This window comes from Dendropsophus ebraccatus, chromosome 2, assembly GCF_027789765.1.
Source record: "Dendropsophus ebraccatus isolate aDenEbr1 chromosome 2, aDenEbr1.pat, whole genome shotgun sequence".
In the NCBI taxonomy this organism is placed as follows: Eukaryota; Metazoa; Chordata; class Amphibia; order Anura; family Hylidae; genus Dendropsophus; species Dendropsophus ebraccatus.
In genome coordinates this window covers 67649939-67670421 of record NC_091455.1, presented here as the reverse complement: position 1 = coordinate 67670421, position 20483 = coordinate 67649939, and the positions used below count along the sequence as shown (strand labels likewise).

At 41.0% G+C, this 20483-nt stretch overlaps 1 protein-coding gene across 1 annotated transcript in view; it reads left to right on the top strand.

Annotated features, from left to right (window-relative positions):
• GREB1L (GREB1 like retinoic acid receptor coactivator) overlaps window positions 1–20483 on the top strand; it is a 75986-nt gene that overhangs the window by 21282 nt on the left and 34221 nt on the right. Inside the window, exons 2-3 of the mRNA XM_069957715.1 lie at window positions 6680–6753; window positions 19851–20010. Coding sequence (XP_069813816.1) covers window positions 19854–20010 — 157 coding nt within the window. The 5' untranslated portion in view covers window positions 6680–6753; window positions 19851–19853. The remainder of the gene's footprint in view (window positions 1–6679; window positions 6754–19850; window positions 20011–20483) is intronic.

The following is a 20483-nucleotide window of genomic DNA, read 5'->3' as shown; positions in this document are numbered from 1 at the left end:
TGCCGTTTTACTATTGTGATGAATGACTTGACCTACAGTGATGGATGAGATAGCTAGGATGGCTTTGCACTGTAAAATCTTTGAAGGCTGGACACCATTTGTGATGCTAGAAGCACTTGGAATCATTACCAGCTGAACTGGCTTCTATTTGTTAACTTTTTTTTTTCTTTTCTTGATGATAACCTTTTATTTGAAAAGGCAACTAATGTTAGGCTAGGATAAAAGATTGAAGATGGAGGAACTGATTATATACTAAATAGAAGCCAACCAGTGTCCCATATGTTAGCTGTAGTTGTAACAGGACTTGATTCAGGGAGAAAACCTTTAACTTGAAAACTGGATTAGGAATACCAGTGTGACCTATGTATTTGTCCGCCTTCTGTTAATGATTGATAGGCCTGGTTCACCCTGACGTCATGATTGCCATTCATACCTGAGCTATGACAACTTTGTTGGATGCGTTTTTCATCCTGATAAATCCCATTGTCTTTTTAAGGGGTCTCCATCAGGTTCTAATATCTTTTACAAGGTTTTAGAAGACCCCTAAATAGAAAGCAAAGAACCATAGTGTAGACAGGGTCCTAAATGTAAGGGTACCCACATACATAGGACGATGGCCAACAGCTGTCTTTCTCGATCTCTCCATATTCATGAACATTTAGTTTTCATATAATCTAAATGGTAGAGGAGGTGTAGGCCTCTTTAGTACTTAACTACAGAAGTAGTGGGTGGTTCAGGTTCAACATGCTCCTTCCCACTTTCCCCAGGGGAGCATTAGAAGGCCGTCATACACATATTTGGCCTGTCCAACCGAAATTAGAGGGTTAAGACCAACTTTTCTTCTATTATGTATTGGGGTCTTTAGGCGTTATGTTTTCATCTGGTTTGAGTCTTTTAACTTTTTGTTAGTTGAGTAACTTCCAGCACCTATAGTTAGGGAACTTTCGCATTGGCGGTCCCTCTTAATATTATTAATTTATTATTTATAACATTATTTTCTTCTCATCCAGGGTTGAAGCGGCTAGTTTTGCCTTGAATATGTGATGCTCATGGCCGCTGCTTGACCTTTTTGTAGGTGTGTACTCATATAATGTGCAATTGCTCCATTTTAAGACCTCACTTTCATTACTAAATGACTTTCAGTGAAGAATAGGCTATTTAGATTAGCTTAACTTGGTCACAGGCCCATCAATGCATTGAGTGTCACTAATTTAGTGCTTTTTTATAGTAGGCCCGTAACTTAATGATTATGGCTTTTTCATATGACAGAATAAGTGTTTTTCTTCACCCCCTCCTTTCAGCCCAGGGCCGATCAGTTATTTAGACTCCCAAGCTTGGAGAATTTTATGGGCTTGTTCTAGCAATGGCATTCACATGGAATGTCCCAGTCTTTTGTTTACTGGGAATGAACTCTGAATCTTCACATACAGGAGCACTCTGCAGGTAGTCAAGATGGTCAGGGATTTAGGCCATGACCTCATACCCCGGTGCCTAATTAACTTTGAGATACTGTTTGGAAAGAAAAGTGTGCGCTTGGAAACGGGAAATGTTACATTCCTTGTTATTTAGTGCCCCGGAAGAATCTGCCTATATGTTTAATGGTTTATACCCGGGCCTTTCCACATTTCCATTACTATACCATATTTTGAAGCAAATTAATTCATGGTATAATTTTATTTTTTCAGTAATCAGTTTTGCTTTATAATATCACATGCATTTCTATTTGAACCTAACATTAAACTTCAGAATTGCATCATGTGATTGACAGAAGCTTATATTGAAGTAAAACAAAAGATTGGGTATATAAAAAACCAGCAGGCCTGATCATTGTTTCCCCCAACATCTGATGGTGTGTGTGTGGGGAGCAGTATCGCCTTGCCAAGCCGAATGAATTGATTTTGTTAATTTATCCACAGCTTTTTCCCCAATAGTTATTCATTTGTTTACTGAATACATTAAGCAACTTAATACGCTAAAGAGTGCAAGTGAATGTTCGGATTTGGAAATGGAACATTCCTGGTTATTTAGTACTTACGAGGAATCTGACTGCATGGTTAAGGGTTTTTACCCAGGCCCTCTTCAACGTTTTAACTTCTATAAATTGTATTGCAGCTAGCACATTAGTTGATAGTATATTTATCTGCTTTTTATTATTTCTATGTATTTGAATTTGAAGCTAAAACAAAACATATTTACATACTGGATCATATTTACACCACATTGTAAGAGGATGTAATTTGAACACAAAGGCTAGTTTTTTGCTGGTGTTCCATAAGAGAACAAGAAGGACTTTACACTCAAAGTATTGTTTTTAGCTCAGTGGCAACTCTTTTAAGATTTAGTATTTTTATGCTATTAGGTTATTTATACTTTTTAACCACTGGACTTACGTTTGTAAAAAAAAACAAAAAAAAAAACAAAACTATTTGAGATGAAAAACTGCAAGTGACTGTGAGCATTGAACTGTTTTAACCATCCAGTAAAACATGGGTGTCCAAACTGCGGCCCACCAGCTGTTGCAAAACTACATTTCCCATCATGCCTGAACAGCCAAATCCAAAGCTTTAGCTGTCCAGACATGATGGGAGTTGTAGTTTCGCAATTGCAGGAGGGCCGCAGTTTGGAGACCCATGCAATAAAATGTCAAAAAGTTTAAGTGTAGCCCTAGCCTAATTGTGAGATTAAGAAGAAAATAATGTATTTTCATGTGTCCAGGGAACTGGCGCTATCCTGTTTGAGACCACCTGAGATAAGAACCCAGATGAATCGCCCTGGGCTTCCCCTCCGGTGCTCCACATGATCAAATGGTACACGTTGCCGCACATGTCAGTTTTCCAGACTGAAGAAACGCTGCATGTGTTTTTTTTTTTTGGTCCACACAACTACCTTGCTTGAACTCACCCTCAGCAGTTTAAATGGCATTGAATGTTCTTGACTTTTTCCACCCCCAATAGAAATGTGGTAGAGAAGAGTAAGAATTCTTTCATTGTGTAGGAATGATGGATGTGTTTTCCTGTCTAGATTTCTCCTCCTGTGATCTGGACTTGGTGCAGCCTTTTGTTTTTGTTCATCCAGGCAATAAGGAACTTGATGTGGGTGTAGTTTGTTTCTCTGTTGGTGTGAATCTGTACTTGTTAAGCGGGAGCAAATTCCATTCTGCTATATGTATATCTCCTGTAAGGTAAGCGGTCCAAAAAAACATCATCCTGAGGTCACTGAATTATTTCCCTTTTCTGACCTTTTTCTTACCTTTTTAACTTCAATTTTTTATTATTATTATTTTTATTATTATTATTAGATTTAAAATAACTTGTCTGTAGTTATGTCTTATCCTGTTTGTAGTATGAGATTGTGTGCAGCAGTATAGAAAATCATTGAGGCCAAGAACCATTGTGCCCTTATTTCCATTAATTACAAGATGCCTACATCCACCACCCTCTCATGGTTTCCACTGTCAATATACAAGCCTCATATCTAGCTGAGTACACTGGGGTCTCTTCATTACTCAGCCATACTCTTCCATATAGATACATTGTACACAAATATTGTTAGTAACTATAAAGGTTGTTTGGAATCTCCCCAAGGATCTTCTGCAGTTAAAATGGTTTGTGTTTTAAGAAGCCACAATGAGATTACCGACCAGAAATAGTAAAAATTGCTTTGTCTTAAAGTAAAATACAGTATTTACCGATCAGAATACTGGTATATCGGACTATGTATACAATTAGCCTGTTTCGTTTGAAGGGAGGTAGCATATGCCATTGGTTGTCTATGGTATGTCTTTCATACTTGTGATTTCCTTAACCTCTAGAACGTGTTTCTTTAACTAGCTGTACAAAAATTGATAATGATTCCTTCTCAGCACCTATATTTATATGTTTTGGGTAGTGGTCCTCAGGTAAGACTTAAGTTACAAGAAGTTGCCCTTTAGTGGCTTGGTGGTCAGATTATCTGGCCTTAATTCGTAATTGGCTTATTTGCCATTGTTTAATGTCTTCCCCCTTTGAAAGCTTTATAATGGCCGTGTCATTCAGGACAAGCACGGGCTGCAGTTCCTGGAGATGTTATCTGGTCCTCACTCACTACAGTATGCCTTATACCAAGAGCATCTGTCACTTCAGGCATTGTAAGACGGATGACTCTTGAGTGAACTGCTTCCAGCAAATGGGACAACTAGAAAGGTTTTGGTGATTGGGTGATTGGGAAGGTCAGGGAACAGACAAGGCGATGCTGTTAGAAATCAAGAGTAAGCAGATTACTTTGGAAAAGAACAAAGATGGATTGCTTGTTATATTCTAAAACCCCTGAAAAGTGAGACCATGATGTGATTCCTCATCTAAGGTGGTCCTTTCCCATTGATATCTGTTTCTCTTTTGTGTGTCATGTTTATCTAGGCTTTAGTAGTTTACAGTTTTTGGGGTTTTTTTGTACTTGTATGCAGTTTGCTACTACAAACATAGTACTTTTACTCATTTTACTCCAGATTACTTACATTTATGTATAAAAAATAGGATTAAAAAAAACCCTTTAAGTATATATATATTTTTTATTACTTGTTTGTGTGAACCATCTGTCCTTTAAAGACTGCCAGCAATCTATTATTGTGTGTGGCAAATATTAGTACTAGTTCTCTGTGAGGCACGAGCTAAGAGGTTCTCGAAACAAGCCAAACACAACTGATCAGCATCCACTGAGACATCAATGGTGTAAATAATGGATGAAAGTGTGAGGAACAATCTAAAGAAAATGCACAAAGACCCTTGGCCCTGGGCCGCTGCCCTTCATTTAGAAAAGACATCTCCCTAAATACCCGGTCAGGGCAGTGGCCAAAGGTCTTTCTGCATTTTCAATAGTTTCCTAAATACTAATAACTGCACCAGCAGGTGAAGTGTGCAGCACGTGTCGAGGGGTAATATGCTTGTATGGGTACATGAATGGCAGGATTAGATTACAGTTGTTGCTGATTTGGAATCATTAAGGTGCTTGCGAAAGCCTACTGTTTTCTCAGAAGCAATATACTTTGACCTTGTTGGCCATCTGTGACTGCATGCACATTGTTGGTAAGGCCGGGCCCCCCTATCATGGTAGAATGCAACTCTTCAGAGAATTGTACAAATGGATTTTCTTGTCTTTTATTTGTGAAATTGATTAAGTGGCGAGTGAATGCAGCTGAAACTAGTAGGGTTTATAGTACATGTGTAAGTGGCTCTCATATTAGGAAAATATCTGTGTATCTACAATTTGATTTAGTTATTGATTTTGCTGCATGTAGGCAAATGTATATATTGCTTTCTTGATCCCTATATGGTTTTTCTTGTTTTTGTTTTGTTTAAGGTCAGGGTTTGGTCAGTTGGAGGCCTTTTATTACAATGAATATGTAGATTTATGTATGTAAATCTATCATCAGACCCCTAAGAACGCTTGCATTAAGTCTTAGTGATGTCTTCCAAGGCTCTTCAACCTCAAAACAAAAACATCTCCTCTAAAGAGAGTCTGAGTGGCATAGCACTCTTTAAATGGCTGAAGGTCGATAGTCATTGTTGGGGTTTTCAGCTCTTGGTCACCCGCTAATATGCTCTTTAATAATTCGATAATCATAATCTTTATTTATTGGTCCAGTAAAGTGGTAAACGCCATGCCAGAAACCCGACACACTCAATTAACATCAGTTAGGTCTGTAGGTTGCCCTTCTTTTTTAGCATGAGACTGTGATTGTGGCTTTTTTTTTTTTTTTTTCTTATAAAGTTTAGATGACAGAGCAGAACAATAGGGAAAAAACAATGCAGTTGTCAAGTGAGCCCAAGATATTTACGCATAATCACTTTAAGGAGCTTCAAAAACCTTTTTAGTAATGAAGTTGTTTAATTATGTAACAATGTAACATACATTTTCTGTTTGCATGTTTACACAGTTTAAGAGATTCTCAAGGCAAAAACTAGTGATGGTCTATCTACAGGATAGGTCATAAATAGTTGATTATGCAAAAGAACACTGCAGAGACACCATCACATGTCTCGACGTCAGTGAACTAGCCAGACCTTCCCTCCGGGAAGGAACAACCGAGCTAAAGGCGTTCTCCAGTCAAGGAAACCACCTCAGCAAGGTATCCATCCACAGACAGCTGTTTCGGGGTTTTTGCTCCTCATCAGTGTGGAGTAGGTTTCTGGCTAGTGGGAGCAATGACTAGTAAGTACATGCAAAAGGACGCTGGTTGACCTCAGGGAGATCAACCAAAACACCGCAGAGACACCATCACGTGTCTCAACGTCAGTGTATTCTAGAACATTGCCCCCTGGGAAATCAAAAATACAAAAGAACACTGCAGAGACACCATCACATGTCTCGACGTCAGTGAACTAGCCAGACCTTCCCTCCAGGAAGGAACAACCAAGCCAAAGGCATTCTCCAGTCAAGGAAACCACCTCAGCAAGGTATCCACAGACAGCTGTTTCGGGTTTTTGCCCCCCATCAGTGTGGAGTAGGTTTCTGGCTATTAATAGTTGATTGGCAGGGTGATGTCACCCAGCAAACCCAAGTGGTAAGCTGGTTGGCACCGCCGTCTGTAGTGATGGTGCCGTATAACTGCAAAGCAGCTCTCGTTGAAGTGAAGGGGGCCTGGTCTGCAGCTACATAACCCCACCACAGGTTGTGCTTACTTTAAATTTATTTTGTTTTTCAGATTTTGGTGAAGTGCCCTTAACATATGTGACCTACTAGCCATGCCTTTCATCTAGTCCAACGGAAATCACAAAGGTAGGTGAAAAGGGCCTGCAAAAGTATAAGGCTTTCCTCTGTACTTGTGTCTGCTTCTTTCTGTGCCACTCTGTAAAAGGAAAATTTTACACAAAACATTTATATCACATATGAGCTGGATAATTCGGGACAGAAATCTAAAATATACCAAAGTGTGGTATAACTTTGGCCTAGACGAAAAGATGCTCATTTTTTACTAAAGAGATTAATCAACTTTTCTTAGAACTCTGTTACTCTTCCTACATATTTATCAGTAAAGACTGGATGTACCTCTGATTATAAACCGCTTTCCATAAATCAATAGTACAAGCAAAGATGATAAGCTCTGTAATGTATCATTACAGGAAAATGGTTCTTTCTCCACTCACAGGACTCATTTCCTCCTACACCCCCGCCACACCTCCATGAATCCATAGAGGAAAATAATATTCTGCCTCACTGACAGATAACTAATCTCTGGTGAGGGAGAAGGAGAAAGCTGCTCCAGACGTGGACAGAGAGACATATAGAGAAGCAACTGAAGATGCTTGTGTTTTACTATATTACCCATTGCTGGATTAACAGCTACACTGCTTCTTACTGCTATATAATGTTTTCCATGCTACTTCTGTGACTGTGTGATAGCAAAGTAAGCTCTTCTTTGTCTGCTAAGAAGCCAGTAGAAATTCAGCAGTATAGGAAAATATCAAGTTTGTATAAATGCATGCCTAATCAGACTGGACCCCAACCATCCAAACGTACAAGCTTTTCCGTGAAACTAGGTGACTGTTTATTCACACCAATATGTAACATTTTGGCTTACTCTAAGCTTTTCTCAAGCATTAAGAAAGGCTTAGAATAAGCAGAAACGTTGCATATTGGTGTGAATAAACAGCCACCTTGTTTCATGTAAAAGCTGTGTCAGCTTGTACTTTTTGCTGTGTACAGAAGACATCATAGCAGCTAGTCTCTGTCTGATTCCTCCTCCTGTCTCCTCACCATAGACTTCTGTGGGCAGCTGTAACCTGACTTTGTTTTGAAGCTGATTTTATCATTGAGCTCTCACAGAATGACTGCCACTTCATTCAAGCAGGGCACTCTCAGACCCTATGCAATCATATATTTACCATTAATACTGTGGAAAGGTGATAAATGTGTGTGGTCCATCTCTGTAACATGCAAGGAAGGGGAGAATGAAGCTTTTTTTTTTTTTTTTACAGAGCTTCTTACTGTCGCTTTTGATCTGTGGAAAGCTGTTTATTATTAGAGAGAAACTTTAATAAACTTAGGGGGGATTTATTATTTGTGGCATTTATGAGGACATTTGTATTTCTTAAAGAATTAGTTTTCAGCTTGGTTACATCTGACATAAACTTGGCACAACTATGTATGTATGTCTAAACTAGTGTAACAGACAGTGACTGTGGGCGCACTGTGCTGCTCAACCGGCTTTGGGACACACCAGTGAGCGGAGTCTAGGTGCCCTCTAGCTTTTCACCCGTTTTCCCACTCCAGGATGCGGAGGCTAGACATCTGCAGCTAGAGAACACCACGTCATTCCACATGTGTAGTCCTCGCAGCAGCTGGCCCCCCCAAGGAGGCGGTGCAAGGTACCTGGGAACAGGCCAAGTATATGTGGTTAGCAGGCCAGGTCATCAGCGTGAGAGTCATAGCAGTACCTGGAGTCCTGTTTTCTGACTGTTTCCTGTTTTGTTTTGTTTTTTGTTTTTTAAAAACTTGAAAACAGGAAGTGCTGTGTTTTTCATGATAGCAAAAAAAAAAAAAAAAAGAATGTAAATTGCAAAATTGGTTTAAAGTGACACTGTCACCCCCTTTGTGCATTCTGACATCTCTACACAGGTGTAAAGGGTAAATTTAGCGTTTTTCATATTTTATTTCAGATCATACGTCATGGTGTTTGTTCAAGTAAAAAGTGTCCTTTTATCAACTGCAGATTGTATTAAGTGGGCGTGGCCTCGCGGCATTAGCGCCACTTAGCGGGCACCATTGGCCCCGCCCCCTTGGTGGCCATTGGTTGGCAGACGAAAAGGGGGTGGGGTCTAGACCTTTCGGCCAACCTGTTCCAATGGCTGGCGAGGGGGCAGGGCCAACGGTGGCATTGTGGGTGGGGCTAAGTGGCGCTAATGCCGCAAGGCCCCGCCCACTTAACACAATCTGCAGTTGATAAAAGATGACTTTTTACTTGAACAAGCACCATGACGTATGATATAAAATAAGGCATGAAAACCGCTAAATTTATACCCTTTACACCTGTTTAGAGCTGTCAGAATGCACAAAGGGGGTGACAGTGTCACTTTCAATGACATGTACTGTTGATCTAACTTTTGAAAGTTCTAATGACAGTGACAGTTAGAATAGGTTCAGGTGGCTCTGGATTGGCAGATGCAGTAACAGGTGGAGACAAACTGCCTCTATAAATCCAAAGCAGTTGGCTTCCTGTGTACCCCAGTAGTCAGGTATGTAATTGCAGCAGCACCAAAACCAGCAAGGAATACAGCAGAGGGGTGGAGAGCATGAGCGCAACTTAAAGGGAACCTGCCCGACCCCCTGGTGGAGCACCATATACTTACCCCTTCCCGGAAGTCCTGGTCCTGGACCCAGTCCCGCCGTCGCGATATCGCCGTCGGAAGTCATGCGCACGCTCATCACAGATGAGTCCGACGCTTCTATCATTCTCTATGGGTGTTGGACTCATCTCTGATGAGCGCACGCACAGCTTCCGGCGGCAACGGGACTGGGAGTTCGGGCAAGGGGTAAGTATATGGTGCCCCACCGGGGGTCGGGCGGCCATCACCCCAGCACGGAGGGTGACAGGTTTCCTTTAAGGAGCACCGTAGGCATTGAGTAACAGGACCCAGCAGCGTTACAACTAGACAATATATGTGACAAAGTCTGCTTTAAGCTTAAGTTAACTTGCACAAAACATAGTTAATGGTGTTGTCCGGCGGTCGGCCTTTTTAAAAAAAAATTTTTTTTTAATTTTGCTGCTGGTGCATAAAGAACAATAAACATGTTATCCTTACCTGTCCATGCTGGTGTCGCCACTGTCCCCCACAGACTGCAGAGCCTTCACTTCCAAAATGAACTCATATCGGGAGTGATGGCGCGCTCACCCAATCTCTGACTGTGTGGCTGTCCCATCTCAGTTAGTGATTGGCTGAGTGGGCTGTCACTCCCATTGTTGACAGTTTATTGTCAAAGTTACAGACCACTGCTCTTTTCTAAACTGTATATATATATATAGTGGTGCCTTGTATTACGAGCATAATTTGTTCCGGCACCGTGCTTGTTATCCAAATCACTCTTAAACCAAAGAAATCGTTGAAATGCAGACAAATTGATCAGCATGGACCAATCAGGAAGTGAGAATGACAGTGACAGAAGCTTTTCTATACAGCAGTGTGAGTGGCTGAGTGTGAGTACAGGCACATTATAGCTGGACTTGAGAGGATGGGAAACACAAGGGCTGACAGACTGCAGGGAGCATGAAGGAATGAGCAGGGCCGATGTGGGTACATAAATGCAGCATTCCGTCTGGGGAGAAAGAGGTTACAGCCATGGAGATATTACCTCCACAGTCCTGTCCCCTGATGCAAGCCCCAGCCTGAAGTGGGTCTGCCATGATTTGGAAGGTGAGGGAGACTTCCTCGGTCAGAGTACATAGCTGTAGACCCTGCTATGCAGACCATGTCCCTCCCCCACTCCCCCCCTCCCACCCAGTACAGGGAGCTCTTAAATCAAATAAATGCTCTTAAACCAAGTAACAATTTTGAAATACTGTAAGCTTTTTGCAAAGAGCTCTCAATCCAAGTTACTCTTAAACTGAGGTACCACTGTATATATATACTGTAGCTATAATGTGGATATTGTGAGAAAGAGAGAGAGAGTGTGTGTTTGTGTATATACACCAGCCAGACCACTGTTTATAGAGCACAGTGGTCTGTAACCTTGACAACAAGCTGTCAACGATGGGAGGAAAAGAACTGCATATCAGTCAAGTTTTCTAAATGATTGTGTTTGCAAAAATATTTAATTTGAAGAGTCCTATAAGTATAACTCTTTTACCTGAGATGAGAATACCCCTTTAAATAAGTCTAAAATGTTTCCATTTTCATTCTGACGCCTGAGCCTTATTATACACTGAGATTTCCTGTTCTGTAGTCACTTTACAGCCGTTTCCTCCTTATTATAGACAGAATTATCAGAATTATAGTGAAAGGGGACCTCAGTTTATAGATAGGGGCCCTATTCCACCAGACGATTATCGTTCGCATAATCGTTAACGATCTCAAACGACCGCTATTGCGAAAGACCTGAAAACGTTCAGTCATTTCCTTGGAACGATAATCGTTACTTATGATCGTAATTGCGATCGTTTTTTCTTCGCTATTTATTCACTATTGCGTTCGTATCTATTGCGAACGATTGAACGATGTCTTATTCAATGCGAACGATTTGCAAACGTTTTGCGAACGAGCAACGATAAAAATAGGTCTAGGTCTTATGAAGCGATTAACGATTTCTCGTTCGGTCGTTAATCGTTAACTGCATTTCAACCGAACGATTATCGTTTAGATTCGAACGATTTAACGATAATCTGAACGATAATCGTCCGGTGGAATAGGGCCCTAACACTGCATCTTCACATTAGATAAAGCTGAAAGGTCAGCCTCCCCTCCCTGAAGGATGACAAGTCACTGAGCACGCCCGGGAAATCCCTGCCTTTAATATGAATAGGGTCTGGGCTAGTCTACTCTGTCTAGGTCTATGGGGCTTGCTGTAAACCATACTTCTAAATGCTACTGCTGTCTCAATAATAGTGTACTAAAAATACAGATAAATAGAAACTATTCAGATAAAAAGAATGTTTCTACATTTGGCTCTAATTAGTGAAAAATATGCTGGTGATGCATTCACTTCAAGCATGTATGGGAGAAAAATAAAAATGAAATAATAACGGTAGATGGATCCATTTTTTGTCTTTTTGGTTTTTTTTTTATAAATAAATTGGTTTTAATCAAAGTGGTTCTCTCGCATTTCAGACAATACATGGTTTAGCAGCAGTCTTTTTTATTAACTGATGCACCCGGTGATGCTGATCACGTTGCCCAGACAGCTTAGATTATGGTTATGATTCTGATTAAATTATGAGATGCGGCATAAACGCAAATGGGGAAGCACGGCACCATATAGCCGATGGTGACCACACTGATTGGACAGGATCAGACAGTGTAGGGACATGCTACTATCTGGTATAACAAAGCTGTTTTAGGTCAAGTCACAGTGGAGTGACTTAATGCTAAAGCCCCTATTCCACGGGTCGTTTAAAGGAGCAATATCGTTCGTATTCGGCCGATATCGGCCGCTACGAACGATATTCGTCTCGTGGAATAGAGTGCAACGATCAGCCGACATCGTTCATGTCGGCTGATCGTTGCAGTCGCTTGTTTTTCAACATGTTGAAAAACAAGCGACTGATATATCAGCGATCTGCTGCCGTCGCTCCGTTGAATAGGAGCGTCGGCAGCAGATGCTGCTATATCCTATGGGCTGCCCGGACGATCAGCGATCCTCCGAGCAGCCCCTCCCGCACTCACCCGCTCGCTGCAGCCGCGTTGAATAGCGGCGGCAGCGAGCGGGGAACGAGGAGCAAAAGAGCGCTAATAGCGCTCGTTTGCTCCTCCAAACGACTCATGGAATAGGGGCATAAGAGATGAGACTGAAAAATTCTCATGTTCTGGGGATTAGTAATTACTAAAAAATGTATCAGAACAACCTGTGTATATAAATAAAATAAAAATATACTGAATAAGGTTTTTTAATACGATTTTGTTGAAAATATTTGCTACTCATTGGCTCCAGTGGTCTCATGGCCATATCTTACTGCAGACTCCCCTTATACTTCTTAGCTGTATATTTTATGATCATGGAAAACTCCTTTAATATCTTAGAGACTCTAACCTAATAAGTTTTCTCTATCTGTATAACAGCAGAAGTCCTAGCTCATTAACCTAATAAGTTTTCTCTATCTGTATAACAGCAGAAGTCCTAGCTCATTGTTAATGATTTTGTTTACTGGTTGCAGCTCTCATTGTTTAACCATCTGAACATGATCACTCTGTCCTTGGGTCACACTCATCCTTGGACCGCATTCCCAAATGGCTGTTTGTGTTTTAGACGTCTTGTCCTCAATAAAACAACAAACCCTTCTAGAAACAAAGCTGTATCTAGTTCCATGGCTAAGAACGTCTGCATATATTTAACTTCTCTGTGTGCCGGGTTGTAAGACAGGCTGCATCTATCCATATAATTTGCTTATATGACAAAATCTGGAACACAAGGTTAAAGAACCATAATTTAGTCTTTCTCTTTACATGGTAGACAAAACAGCCTTTCCCTTGATACACTGCTTGATGCAAGATGCAGTTTAGAAATAAAGGTTTCAGGTGAACACATTGAACCTTGAGGGTTTAGACTTGTCTGTGTCCATTTTAAAAGATTCTCTAATCTGCATCCATCTAGTGTTTTTTTTTTAAATACCTAAAGTATAGATTCCTTTATGAATACTATGAAGAGTTAAGGTTCCCATACACCTTATACTTTTGTCAGTCATCGGCATGGCCGTATTACCAGCTACTGCTGTCCTAGGCACTAAACCGGAAGACGCCCCATCTTCACGCACCAGTTAGCATTGTGAAGAAATGGGGGCGTGGTTTCGGCCATATGCACTTCTTTACATATAAAATTATTGTCTGAATCACATTTTCATGTTTTTTAACTGCTTAAAATATCAACAAATTTCATCACAAGATTGATAGATTGGTAGGTGATAGCTCCAGGCATCATATTGAACACCTCTACACCAGACCTGACCAATACCACTATACCCCAAACCCCCACCCCCTTTTGAAAAGACACTAGATTTGCTGGCAAGTCTGAACAGGAGGTGGGAGACAAAAAAATAAATAAATTTGTTTTCTTCCCCCTGCTCCCTGGTGCTGCCCCCCTGCAAGGTGCTGCCCTAAGCATCTGACCACTGGTGCCTAGTGGTAAATACAGCCCTGGTCATCGGTATAAGGTGTATGTGACACTCCTGACCAACCACCGACAGATGATTTTGGTGAACATAGGGGGCAGACATGATGGTGGAAGATCACAACCTGACCCCTAGATAAGCCACAACCGGACTTCTCTGGCAGCGGCTTAACTCTCTGCCCCCCATAGAGAACACATAAATGCTGAACGTTCCTGTGTATGGGGAGTTACTGTGCCAGAGTTCCTGTGCTAGACAAGTGCGATAACTGACTGTTGAACGGTCGTTGGGCCGTCGGCTACTTAAGGTGTAAAATGTTGCTTCGGGGCAGCACAGCACAGAGTACTGTGCTGTGTGTGCATATGTGTGTGTGTATATATATATATATATATATATATTATGAGATTGTTACAAATCCAGTTCTCAGAATATAACATTGCAGCCAGCATCTGCTTATTTCCAAATCCATAAGACCGGTGTGTCATACAGCTGCTCTGGCAATGGTACCATCTGTATCTCCCCTTGCCCTGCTTTGAAAATAAAAATCCTGCCGTTAATGGATTAGGCCCCGTGAAAGTGACCCAGTTTATTAGGAACTACTTGGTCCCATTAGTAATGTCCGAACATAAATGGCCAGTGAGAGGTTTTCAGGAGCAGGCATAGCGCTGCCACGTGAGCTCTTCATATTTTATAAATACCCTTCATGTTTGCTTGTGTTTAGAGCTGAAGTACAATTGGTATTATGGTGATGTTTTCTATATTGTGCAATAATCAATGTCACAGTCAATAGCAATTAGATTTATGACAATAGAGAGGCATAGGTCACTCCATGAATAGGTTGGGGATAAAAGCACATGTTGTGTGAATGGCTCTTCAACATTATGCACAGCCCTAAGGTCTATGCCAGTGTTCTTATCTAGGCAATCCCTGGCACATCAGTAAGATATTAAGCAATTTAGTGAATGAGTAACATAATGGCAACTAATAGTCTTTTGTGATGGCAGCCCCAAACAAAATAGAATACTGAATAGTTATATGAAGCACAGAATTCCACTGATTAATGTTGCTTAATGGTACAGCCACCCACCGTGGAGTGGAAAGCTATTTTTCTTGTCCTTTCTTCCTTGTCTTATTTCTTCCACCATATAACTAGGTAATTACTAAAACTATAGAATTAGTTGTGAAACACTTATATTTCATTTTTCTGCCTTAAATGTTTTAGGTAATCCCTACTTAGTTTGTGATTCAATAGTCATCCTGGGCTTACACAGGAAACCCTTGGGGTATGCTGTGATGCCTCTCTATATTGTACATGATTAAAGGAATTGGGCTGAAATATTAGCTGGGTAAAAGGTAGGAATATGCACAGGAAACATTTTGTCAGACATGTCAGAGGTATGCAGTGTGTGTTTGTGGTTTGGGTCAGGGTCCCTGTATTAGGACCCAAGCAAACCCCAAAATGAATAGGCATGTCAAAATGACCTTGGAAGCATGTAGGCGGGTTCAGATTACGGAATTTGCGCAGATAAAATCTGGCGGATTCCGTTGCTCGTACACTCACAGCCGTGCACCTTTCCGCTGGCTCCTTAGACACCATTCTATTGGCCAACCGATTCTGCTATCCACTGAAACAATTGAAGTGTCAATTCTTTTGACGGAATGCAGAATCCGCCCGTGCATAGAATGGTGTCTATGGCACAGGCGGCGAAGTGTGTGGCCGTGAGCGTGTACAGTCAACGGAATCCGCCAGATTTTTATCAGTGTGAATTCCATAGTCTGAACCTGCCCTCAGAAAGGAGATAAATGGGCAATGTTGGTAAGACAGGGTTCACACTATGGTTTTACATTCAGATCCCCATACACCTTCAATAACTGATGGCCGAACAATTCTTCAGCCATCCGTAATCTTTCCCGCTGCCTGTCCTTCCCACACACTGGAACGACCAATCATTCCTGTGTTCTCTGTGGAGCGGTAAGCCACTCTCACCATAGCGTATCTTTCCTAAAACAAGAAAAAAAGGGGGTGTATAGTAATTTTCCATCTTGCCAGACCCCCATCACCAATGACATCATCTGTCGGTGGGGGTTGTTTGGGAGAGCCCCATATACCTTGGAACCCACCACGAGCAGCAGGTTTTCCCAACTGATAATTAAGGTGTATGGAGACCTTTCCAAGGATAAGATATGTCTGCACTGTGTCAAAATCGAGTAGATGGGGTCATTTCCGGCAGGTATACAAGTTTTTACACTGATTCAAAAGCACAACAAACCACACTTTTGAGTCCAAGTAAGCTCTTGCATACATACAGGAAATTACCCCAATATAGTAACTAGCTGCCTACGTTTGGGCCATAGAAGTAAATAGGGTCCGTGCACAAGAGTGTCTGTGGTTGAGAACACACAGGGAGATCACATGACCCAACAGTAGGCAAGGATTCAAACATTTTAAAGTGACTGTACCACCAGGCCCAGGCTAAGCACTGTAGTGGGAAGAAACTCCAGTGCCTCCATGTGACTCCATTAGAATCAATGGAACCCTATCATAGAGGGGCTAGGGTTTCCTCCCACTAAGGGTGGGTCGGCCCACCTCCAGTGCTTCAGCCTGGGCCTGGTGGTACAGTCACTTTAAGTTAGAAAGAAACAGCTTTAAAAAAAAAATATGGGAGTGCTTAAAGGGAACAGTAAAAATGCAGTCCAACCTGCAGGCATCATTTTACAGAGTGTTATATGTAGTTTAGTGCTAATAAGCCCCAGGACAACTTGGTTGATTTATGTAAATCTTGAGCTAAGTAGTCGAGGGGACTGACCCTCCTACTTATGCATATGCATAAAGCAATGATGTCTCTCCCCCTTAGCCCAAGATACTGTACATTGTTACTGCGCAAGTACAGGATTTTGGGCCGGGGGAGAACATACCACTACATCATGCATAGGCCTAAGTAGGTGGAGCAGAAAAAGCTGGCGGGCAGGCCTATGCATTGAGAGGTCACAGAACGCCCCCAGTGCACCAAAGGCGCTCATTGAAATAATACAAAATGTTGTGACAGATCAGAAAGAAAAAGATCTCTTTAGAATCTGCATCAGAATGCCTACAGGTTCATAACACAAGGTTCATATTTATGAACCTGCTGTTTTCCTTTCAGTCTGGCATATTATACATAGTGACAATATTTGAGTTGGTTGTTGTATTGCCAGATTCTTACCTTGTAAACCCCATCTCCCGGTGTCTGTACCCTGGTGTTCGGGGCATGTTTTGTTTCTGGAAGTTAATGCCGTTTCTCCTCTGCTGTACACATTTTTCTTGACACAGTTCCTGTTCACATTGGCCTTTCTGGTTTGATGGGGCATGTACATTGCCTGCAGTCATCATCCCACTCTGGAGATCCTTGCCTGCTTTTGTTTACCTTGAAAAAGAATTTCTGGCATCCTTGAGCGTCTTGTTCATGCCTGACATTTGACATATTTCTGTTTCATAGGGCACAAAGATATACAAGTTTGATGGCAAGTTCACAGAATGGTTTTGACTTTTTAGAGGAGCTGTTTTTTTTTTCATTGCACACATTATTATATTAGTACTAATTTATTTGTTATTTAATAGCCCCTCTTGTAACTGGATTTAACAGTGATTTTTTTTTTTTTAGTATATTAGCCTGTATATAAATCTAAAGACTTTACATGTCCACTGTAGACACAAATCTGTATATTCTGTGACCCTTGGTGCCCTACATATCTCAAACTCATAAGAATTTTATACATACATAACTTTTATGTATATAGCAGCAGCCTATTCTGTAGCACTACAAATTTTGATTTTATATTGGGGTTCTCATTTCAAATCCCATCAAGGACAACATCTGCAAAGAGTTTGTATGTTCTCTGTGTTTTCCGTGGGTTTCCTCCCACACCCAAAACATACAGGCAAGTGTAGATGGTGAGCCCTAATGGGGACAGGGACCAAAATTAACAAACTCTGTAAAGTTCTGCGTAGTCAGTTAGCGCTATACAAATAAAAGCATTCAAAAATGCATTATTATTTTTTTGAGCAGTAGTTGTGTTTGAGCATCGTTTTACATTCGTTAGTGGATACCATATATTGCTTGTTTTTACCCCCTCTCTAAAGCTGTTTTACATGTAACAGTTACATATGTGAAACAGAGAAGGAGTAGTCTTTTGTAAGAGGCGCACTGCTGGAGCTGTTAGAGATTCATTAAGAAGTCATGCAGTTTATGTAAATGAGGGAACAGCTGTGCAACAAATAGATTTGAAGACCACGCTTCCATGTCCCTCGTGATGTTCTTGACCAGATCACACGTGCCACCCCCGCACCTTCCAAATCTCTATTTGTCCTTTTTAGCTCGGATTCATTGTCTTGCCTTGTGTTGCTCATTATCTTGACATGTCCCCTGGCTTCTCTTTGCTGACCACCTGCCCTGTATTAAGAGGCATAACCCCCCGCCCCTCCTTTACCTACACTTGACAGATGGGACTCCTTAAAGACAGTGGTCAGCAGTTTACAATGATTTGCCTCCACTAGGAAAAACTCTGCTAATTATTGTTTTATGTATATGTGTGTATGTATGTATATTTTATTTTGTATAACCTGTAGTTCTTTAGTACCTAAAAAATAAAAAAAATTACCAACAGTTTCTGGTTGCCACAGTTTCCTTAGTCCAATTTAGGCTGTTTAAGTGGCTGACACTTCATTTAAAGCCATTTTCCAGAAAGAAAAAAAAAACCATTGTTAGCCTATCCATTGAATAGGTTGTCAGCAGTTGATAGGTGAGGTAGTGGCACACAGCACTTCAGCAATCAGCTGTTCGGCACCTGCATTACACTGAGAAAGGTGCCATGCTCTTGGTAGCGATGGTGCCACGTCAATAGTTTATTTTTCCAGGAAAATCTCTTTGTGTGTCCCATAGTTTTCAATAAGAGTAGACGCTATAGTTAACATTGAACTGTGCTATGCATTTTGTTTTCCTGCCATGTGCACCACACAGATCTACTGTGGGAATATGGCCTAAAGGAGGCTAGATGACTGGGTCAGAACATCACCAAAATGGCAGCCAGTATGCAGTGATTAGTACCTACCAAAAGTAGTCTATGGAAGACAACTAGTTAACTGGAAAACAGGGTCATGGGCCCCCAAGGCTCTGATTGTAGGGAGAAAATGCTAACAAGTCTGGTCCAGTCTCATAGAAGAGCCACTGAAGCACAAATTGCTGTATATGCTAGTTCTTATATAACTATATCACAGTACACACAGTATATCATAGCTTACCGCATAACCACAGGCCAGAGTGTCAATGAAAAAATCTGTTCACTGTAGAAATGGGCATAAGCAAGGGTCACATGAGCATCAGAACTAGACCATGGAGAATTAAAAGAAGACACCTGGTCTGATGATTTTTTTTTTTTTTTTGTAATACATTTAGATGGGGGGGGGGGGGGTGATGCATGCTCTAGACAGTTGTCTCAAATACCCTGGGACCTTGCATTTACGTTGACAACATTTTTACACTTACCATCTACCTAAACAAAGTGTCAGGTCAAGTACATCCCTATGGAAGTTGTATTTTCTGACAATGGGATATTTAGAGGGATAAAGCTATTAGGTAGGATTTCAGGAACCTGACGAAAGAGTTCAAGGTGTTTTTGTGTACCCGCTATGTTTTCTTTCTTTCTGTAAAAATGAAAAATTTTATAAAAATTCTGTCATTAAAAAAAAAAAAAGTTCAAGGTGTTGACTTGGCCTCCAAATCCCATCCAATTGCGCTTCTGTAGACTGCTAGAAACATCTAGGTGCCAGAGACCAGAGGACACTTATAGGGGTCTTGTGTAGTCCATGTGTGATTTGGTTAGATAATAGAACCTAATTTTTGCTGGCAAAAGGGAAACTGACACGTTAATAGGCCAGTGGTATTACTGTATTTCACAGATTGTGGCTATGTATCTCTCTTCTATCAGTTCATTTGTCTATTTATCCTTTTTTTTTTTTAAATAACTGCATTGTCAGATTTTTATTTATTGACTCTTCTAGTCTATTCTTTGTTTTTTTTTCTATCAGGACATGGGTAACTCTTATGCAGGACAACTGAAATCTGCCCGCTTTGAGGAAGCTCTTCACAATTCAATAGAAGCTTCCCTAAGATGTAACAGTGTGGTGCCACGTCCAGTGTTCTCCCAACTCTACCTTAATGCAGAAAACTCTGCTTTTACTGCAGATGGTAAGTGATAATGGTATTTTGTAGTGTGCCATTTGCAGGTGCACTAAATGTATTGTTTAATCATCAAAGATTCCTGGTAAAGGGGGCATAATGTATGAATGAGGAAGCACAGTATGGCAACATCAGTGATATACTAGTGAGTTATCAATTGTAGGTCTTATTGCAGTATTTCACAAAGAACGGCATTCAAAGCTTTACAAAAAGAATAGTGGTTTTCCTTTTGGCGCCAGTTCCCTGACCTCGGCACCTGGGTTGTTGTTCTTAATCAGGAAAAAGAGGTTTGAGTTCAAGGGATTGGTGGCAAAAGGAAACTCACTGTTCTTCTTGTCAGGCTTTAAATTTCTTCAGCGATTACCTGGGCAGGATTATCGGAAGGTTAATGTGCAGCAGCCCTGTAATACACAGCGTACATTAAAGTTTTGCCTAAATTTGTATGACTCGACCAGGTGAGCATGCATTTGCAAACTGTATGC